At 37.5% G+C, this 8697-nt stretch overlaps 1 protein-coding gene across 1 annotated transcript; it reads right to left on the bottom strand.

Moving 5' to 3' along the window:
- Positions 1-335: 335 nt before the first annotated feature.
- On the bottom strand, positions 336-7755 carry LOC306994307 (charged multivesicular body protein 2b-like; the record flags this gene model as incomplete). The annotated part of the gene is made up of 4 exons (XM_079639918.1): positions 336-4580; positions 4978-5084; positions 6011-6113; positions 7561-7755. Coding segments are annotated over 4 exons (525 nt in total), but the record flags the coding sequence as incomplete, so codon positions are not given.
- Between the last annotated feature and the right edge of the window lie 942 nt (positions 7756-8697).

The following is an 8697-nucleotide window of genomic DNA, read 5'->3' as shown; positions in this document are numbered from 1 at the left end:
ATTTTAATGATTGTACAAATGATCTGATTGTTAAATGCTGAAATACATGTTAAACACCAGTTATTCACAAATATGAAGGTACTTTATTACAGTTTTTTACAATCGCTATGACAGTTTTTTCAATACATTTAACAAATTTCCTAAACTCTTAACGCACCAACACACCTAAAACACACATTTGGCAAAACGGTTAATTTCATGCTCAAAATCACACATTGTAAACTAAACTCCAAAACTCATTTTTAAAATACAATACACAATGTCTAACAAAACACTGCAAACATGTTTCAAAATCAAATAATTATTCAAAACACTAACACATGTTCTCTTCCAACAGGAACATTTAGTCAATCATAACAATGACGGAAAAAACACTAACATCAGCTGAAATTACAGAAACTGCATTATTTTATGTGTCAGGTTTGCCCTTATACAATAGACATTGTATTGATCATAGATTGTGTTTTGCACTGTAGTTTCTTGTGAAGCCTATCTACATTTTAGTTTTGTTGGGTTTAGTAAATACATGCATTTTGTGTCTTTTGCTGCATAAATTCAATACAAAAAATGAATGACCATCTCAGAGTAGCTTTATGTACATTTTATAAAAAAAAAAAAAAAAGACAGAGACAGAATTCCTGCAGTAAAGACTTTATTTGCAAAAGGACATTACTGCAAGATATACCTCTCCTGTCCTGGTCCTTGCCCTTTCTTTCTTTCTTTCTTTCTTTCTTTCTTTCTTTCTTTCTTTCTTTCTTTCTTTCTTTCTTTCTTTCTTTCTTTCTTTCTTTCTTTCTTTCTTTCTTTCTTTCTTTCTTTCTTTCTTTCTTTCTTTCTTTCTTTCTTTCTTTCTTTCTTTCTTTCTTTCTTTCTTTCTTTCTTTCTTTCTTTCTGTTGCTCTATATTGTTCCTTTTCCACACAAGATCAGCCCAAAGAGTCCTCTTTTATAACATATGGTCATGCGATTGAAAGAAACTCAACACCCGAGTGTAATTCCTTGGATATCAGCTGTAATTTATATATTTGCATAACTGCAATAAGCTGTTTCTCAGTATCAATGGAATAAAATACATGAAATATATTTGTGTTTCAATTCACAATATGAACAGCTGTTCACTTTGACTTTAGCCTATATAAGTTATGTTTAGAACATGATGTTATCTGTTCTGACATACAGTGTGAAAGCATTTGTAAATTTGGCAGTAAAATTACATAGTTTTGGTATTGGTTGAGCTTGTGTGCATTTTGTGTCAAAGCAACAATAAATGTGTTAATTGTATAGCCTACAAAGACTGATGTTGTGCTAACCGTGTTAAGAGTTTAGGAAACTTGTTAAATGTATTGAAAAAACTGTCATAGCGATTGTAAAAAACTGTAATTAGAAAATCAAATCAAAGCACACACTGTACATTCATATTCACACTGAGTTAGTTCGAATGAAAGAACCTTTTTAAACCGTGCTGAGAAGTACATACAGATGAAGTTGAAAAGAAAAACTGATACTGTAGTTCTTCTAAAGGCTGGAATACACTATACGACTTCTAAAATATGAACAGACTTCAAAACATTAGGCATTATTGCAGACTTTTTAAATGGTTACAGAGAAAACTGGGTATCGTCCACTAAACGACTGAGGATCGCACACTACCAGATGTTAAATTCACTCTGAACTCAACAAACTCATGCCTGGAAAACAAATTTGTGTTCTAAAATCAGCTCAAAATTTTCAAACATGTTTTATCTCAAGATTAAAAACACCAGAGTCTGTACATTTTCTGCAAAATCCAACACAGTGGACGTGTTCCAGTGGGAGAGGATTAAGCGTCGGCAGACTGGCTTTGACTTTCAGAAACTCGTCCAGATTGAAAATCGTGGCACAAATCTGTACAAAAGTCATGCGGTGAGTTCCAGCCGTAAATCAACTCCAATGTCAGCATGGTTTGCTCTTCCTACAATCCCACTCTTACAAATAAAGGTTCCAAAAGGGGAATTTTGCAGTAATGCCATAGAAGAACCATTTTTTGGTTCCCCATAGAGCCTTTTAGTGATCAGTTCATTCATGAAATTCATACATTTTAAAATGTTCGGACACAGCATATGCTTATATTTTTCAAGCGTGGCTCTCCTGTACCAAAGTTGCCCATCCCTGCCACAGGTTCATTAGTGGGAACCTCCAATCATGGGGTTCAAGATAAAGTTATTGGTTATTACTTCCAGATGACAGCCTTGAATTAGGGTCTACATAAGACTCTAATTATATTAAAGTATGAATTAAACCATGAAAACTGAACTCACAGCATTGATACGTTTCTCTGCAACATCTGAACAAATAATAATTTCCGTAACACTGACATATGTTGCAGATCGTTCAAGTTTAAATGTGACCATTATGGAACTACAATTTGTTAAACCTTCCCAAATCATCACTCAACAGTTTAATGCTCTTTAAGGTTGAATTGTTTCAAGGTTGATAAGATTAAATCACATTTTCATTATCATATCAACAAATATTCTCATGCATGATATGTTTGTATGTAAGTGTAAGAAATACAGATTTTATACCAAACCTAACTGCGAAGGAAACTGCATTCCTTAACTTACTTCCTTAAGTCATATACACCCTAAAAAGACATAAATATATACACGTAATGAGCATCTTTTAATATCATGACACGTATTTGAGATGATTAGCCCTATAACACACGGGAATCCCATGCCGTTCCAAAATCTTCCAAGGTTGGTGTGCATTTAAAGGATTCAAAGGACAATTTGTTACCACAGTAATAGCACCCTTTAAGTTAAAAATGAAGGTTTTTTTGGCATCAAACAGAATAATGGCTGTCCCCGAAATCGTATACTCTCTGAGTGAGTAGGTACTTCTTTTGAACAAGTAAACTCTACGTGATTATTAAAAAAAAAAAATTTGTGCAGTATGAATGTGTAGTAAGAAAACAACATTCGCAATGTTGTCATTCGCTGCATCTGAAATTAAACACAGTATACAAAAAAAAAAAAAAAATAAGCCGACAGAGTAATATGTCCAAATACATGATATTCGAAAATCACTAGGTGAAAAGTAACCTAAAGATCTACTACTTCCACAAGTGCGCATTCGATGGACACTTTACTATCCCATGAGGCCACGGGAGAGAATTTATGAATGTCGGTAAAGTGACGCAACTGACTTCATTCATACTGTACTACACACATTCATACTACATAAAACATACTTTTTTAACGGTCGCAGAGTAAGTTTCAAACCAAATGTGGCACCTACTGTACAGTATGCGATTTCAGACACTGAAATTGTGATGTGATTGTCGAAGGAAGTAGTAGGTCATCAGAGTACTTTTCGGCTACCGTTTCAAGAAAACTTCAGACATACTACTCCTTTCACATACCGTATTTTCCGGACCATAAGTCGCACTTTTTTTCATAGTTTGGCTGGTCCTGCGACTTATAGTCAGGTGCGACTTATATATCAGAATTAATTCATACTGACTGAGATGAACCAAGAGAAAACATTACCGTCTATCAGCTGCGAGAGGGCGCTCTAGTGTGCAGAGTTGTTCAGAAGCGACACCGAGGAAGAACTCAATGGATTCAGTGTTGTGGAATGAGATCGGGAGCTTGGTGAACTTGCTTACCGGTAACTTGTTGGACTCGCTGGCTTATGTTAATTTAGCCTATTCAGCCTCCCAGGTATATTTTCTTTATGCTATTGTGTAGCTGAATAACTGTTAATGTGTTACGTTAACACACCGGACACCTATTCAGCCTGTTGTTCTGTGCTATTGTGTAGTTGAATAACTTGCCTTTCCAGATTAAATGTCTGTTCTTGGTCTTGGATTTTGTGAAATAAAATTCTAAATAAATGCGACTTATAGTCCAGTGCGACTTATATATGTTTTTTTCCTCTTCATGACGCATTTTTTGACTGATGCGACTTATAGTCCGGAAAATACGGTACTTGTTTTTCGCCTACTATTTGGTGAAGTATACGATTTCGAATGCAGCCATTAGGTGTGTTCGACTTCATCCACTTCGAGTCGAACACACCCATTGACATTTTAACCCCTCCCCTCTCAATCTGCCATTGGTTGCCCGAACAGATAGCCCCGCCCCAAGCTCACACTATTGGTTGAGATGATGTTGTGCCAGTCATGCTGCTCAAAACAAAACATTGCAATTCCATTTGGAGCACAAAAATGAGATACTTGGCCTTTAAAACCCTACACTATGTGCGGCATATTTGGAGAGTATGTCAGTTTGAGTGCGCATTTTGTCAAAACATCTAGACCGTGATCTGCTGTATATATCTGACCAATGAATCCAATCCAGTGACTCATTGCGATGCTCCAACCAGAGTATGTTTCTTGACATTTTCCCTTCATGTATTACTTGGACACTCCCCGTTCCCAGTGGCAGTGGGTGCACAGGTGTGGGGGGGTGAAGAGATTTAGTCCATTCCCAGAGCCTTCAGCTGTCTCTCGATCTCAGCGTCTGAAATGGTGGCTGCTTTAGACTTTGCTGGGGAGGCGCCAGGGAGGATCTTTCCTGCTGACGGGGCTCTTACCATCTGCGGAAACAATAGTTTATTAGAGCAGTAAAACAGATCACCTGGTGCTAAAACTCTACCAGCATAAGCCTCCGTTTAATTGTTGTTTTGGGGAATAGATGTAGCACCAATCAAATATGATCATTGTTTATGCCAAATGTTCTACTACAGCAGAGCCCGATCACTTTATTTGGGAAAAACAGGCCAAAGAATCTGTGGAATATGGTAATGTGAGAATTACATTTTTGGCCCAAGGGAATACACATCTGCTGCAATCAGATCCGATGATTCTGCATCTCATGAATCTAAAGAAAGGCCTACAGTAATCACAGGCACAGCCAGAGTCCAGCCATCTGCCGAAAGCAGCCGCTGGGGCTGTCCCGAGAACAGGGTGGACACAAAGAAAGTACAATCGTACCTTTCCAGAGATCTCGATGCCGATCTCATCCAGCATCTGGTTCACGATGTCCTGGCATTCTTCCTCATCGCCCGATTCATCGAAAATCTCATCCAGGGAATCGTTGACTGAGGACAGAAATTTGTACAAGTTGGTGAGAGTCGACAGAATAATCTAGACTGGTGATTGTCAACTGGTTTTGCTTTAAAGAGGTTGAAAGAGAGCTTCTGAGGATGAACTCGCTGGATATGACAGGTTTGGGGCATCAAATAATTGATAACGTTTTTTAAGAGTTTTGTTTGAAGCACTTATTATCAATTCATTCAAATTCATAAATGCTTAACTAATAAACAATACATTCAATATCCTGAGGAACTGTTTATTTTGCCAATAAGTTATTGTTTCTCAATACACTTTTTCCTCTGTTTTTTCAGTGATTTCTGTGCAATTCGCCTTAAACGGCACATAAAAATAAAATAAACTGTGGTTGGTCTATTTATGATGGTCAGACCATCTCTTCCTGTCTAGATTGGCAGTGTTTGCCAACAATGTTGACTATAACGTTTGCATTAAGGTCACGCTCCTCAAAACTAGTGGTGAGTCAACAGTGCCAAATTTGTTAATTGGACAATAATGAATTTCAATGGTTTCATTGCCAACAATTCACAGCACAGAACTCATTGTGTGCACAAACCATGTCCTTGTTGCGAAATGACCCAGTTTTAATGTTGTCCTATTCATATTTTATTTTACTTAATGCAGTTTTATAATCGTTTTTTGAGGACGAGGGCATGTCACACAGCCCGTCCAGGTTGGCGCTTGTGTAATTTGTCTCAAACTTGACTGGACACCCGGCCTTTGATGTAAAATTAAATATGGGAAGTGCTGACAAGCCTATTTATTTTGCTCTCCTGATGATTCTGAAATTTAAAAAATACATGAAACTCACCATATACAATAATCATACATAGTCCGGATATCATTTAGCATATTTTTTGCACTGCTAAAGCCCAACCAGAACAGATCCATCACTTCAGAACCACTTTAAACTTACGCATGTCTTCCGTCATTCCCATTTTTAAGTTCTCCTTCTGGAAGTCCTGCATCGTCTGTAGCGTCTTCTTGGGGTCCAATTTTTTATTGACAGTCTGCATAGTCTAAGAGACAGAAAGAGTTCAAGCAATCCATCACGTTCCCGGAGAAGAAATAGAGCATCCTTACGGTGCACAAAACGGTAATAAAAATAACACAAGCTCTGACAAAAATCCACCACGGACGAATACATTTTGAATGCAGCTCAACATAAATTTCGACATCACACCATTTGGTGCGGAGGGGGAGTACAGTAAGTAGATGACACCGAGCATAAAAATAGGTCGCGTGGAGAGACGTCTGTTTTACTGTCCCTCTGGGTCTCTAGCACTGTGGCAGGACACACACACAGGAAGAGTCCTATCTGATTACAGAGAATTATTTACACACAGCCTCATTATCACCCGTCTCATATCTATTACACCAGTAGCTCCTGATTGACTACAAATACCACCATATACAGCCGGGTGAGGAAATATTAATAGCTTCCTTCCTCATACAATATAGATTGGATTGGATACACACACAATGAATATTTTGTGCGAGTACAGGAACGGCTTGCAAATGTGTGAGAGAAACAACACCCCACCAATGAGTAGTCAGAGACTGAACTTAATTGGCTGAAACTGCATTTTCTGTGATGATACGACGTGCCTCAACTCAATGAACTAAAATAACAAAAACTGAAATATATTTAATGAAAATGATTAGAAAAAAACAAATAAAATAGAAAAAAAGACAACAAAATTACTAAAACTTTAACCAAAAATTAAATGAAATAAAAAAATATATATATAGAACAATATACCGTAGTACTATCTCAATGATACTAAAATAACACTGGTATCAAGATGCTATTCTGCTCTTATAATCACATTTTAATATGATCCCTTCTAATTGAAACCATCACAATCAACCCATTTTAGAGCAAAACACTCTTTTGTAAAAAATAAATAATTTTTTTATAATGTATTTAAAACAGCTGTAGTTTAGTTTCAATCAGGAGTTGCTTAAATTATCTTATAATTGATAAAATCAAACATTTAAATTCACACAAGGTGCTTTTCCTAGTAAGATCTTAATAAACAAGCCATAAGACAACAACATGGCTCCTATTATTTTGTACAAGCATCATGGGAAAAACTCTAAATGAACGATAATGAGGACCGTGTGAATTAACACACAGAGAATGTGAGATTTGGGATCTTTATAAAAGTAGAGCAGAAACTATAAAACTGGGTCACAATGAGACCAGTGAAGCAAGGAGCTCCTCAACAACATGATAATTAAACCCTGTTTAAGGATTCTTTTGAAGTTCTTTGCTACATAAGGGATTCTGTTTCTCCAGCACTTCCCGGGAACACATCGGGCTACATGTGAATAATACAGAGCCGTCATCAGTGGGTGGGGGAGAACTGGGAATGTTGTGATGAGGGGGACCCACTACGGTCCTCCATGGACAGCAATGGAAAAACTGAATCGGTAGTCATGCAGATCCATTGGGACTCTTACCTTCGCTGTGGTAGACATGGCTCCAGCCATCTTCATCTGAGAGTTCATGACCTTGGTCTGCGTGGACATGGACGTGACCTTAGAGCTTACGGCGTAGGTTCGGTTCTTCTGTTTTCTGAGCTGTACGAGCTGTTTGGCCAGTATCTTGCAGGCTTCTCGGTTTCCAGTTTTGGCCATTTTTTTAATTTCCATTTCCTGGTAAGAATCAAGAATAATAAGACATCAACAATGGGAAGTTTAATAGAAACAAAATTGGGTTTTCACTTCTAGGACAGAACAACAAGGCACCCAGACGAGGCAGAGATGTTCATGATGTTGTGAAGCACCACACACACCATAACAGCTGAAACTTGTGCCGTGTTTACTAGTTTTGACCCAGAGGTCTGTGTTTCTTTACATTAGTAAAAGTCTCTGTGCTCGGAGGAGCTTCAAGCAATTAGATGCAGTGCGGGAAACTGTGAGTGTGTGTTTGCGTATGCAGAGATACTGTGTGATAGTGAGGGCGACCCGTAAGAAATCAAGCCCGAGACTCGCTGCACTTACAAAATCCTTCATGTGCAGTGCTAATGATTTTACAGCTCTCTTTCTACACCATGTGTAGAAAACATGACAAAAAATGTTCAAATAAAAAATCCCTTTCTAACAAGCATCTGCTAACTGGAAATGTTAGCTTATTGGAGAGTCATAATCATTTGATGGAGACCATTAAAGGTGAATTAATAAAAAGATTCAATCATTTTCATTTTTGGGTGAACTATCCCTTAAAACCCATTTCTTTTATGAGAAAGTATAACGTCTGGAGTAGTGATGCTGAAAATTCAGCTTTGCCTTCACAGGGATAAATTACATTAAAATAAATGTAAAACAACAAGCCTATGTTATCAGTTTTACCGGTTCTTATCGGGGAATAACATACCGCTGGATGGCGCGGCTGACCTGTTTGGTGCCACAAGTTGAAATTATAACCCTCACCTGATAACCATTATTAAATCCATAATCTGAATCCCAGGCAATTCTTTTAAATATTTAACTCAGCAGATTCTGTTTTCTCTTAATGTTAGTCTCTCAGGTAAACACGTGCTGATCAGCTAAACTGGCATATTAGAGTAACTCTAATGAGACACACATTAGTCCAGG

This window comes from Phoxinus phoxinus (assembly GCF_949152265.1).
Source record: "Phoxinus phoxinus genome assembly, contig: scaffold_90, whole genome shotgun sequence".
Classification (NCBI taxonomy): Eukaryota; Metazoa; Chordata; class Actinopteri; order Cypriniformes; family Leuciscidae; genus Phoxinus; species Phoxinus phoxinus.
This window is presented reverse-complemented; position numbering and strand designations above follow the sequence as displayed.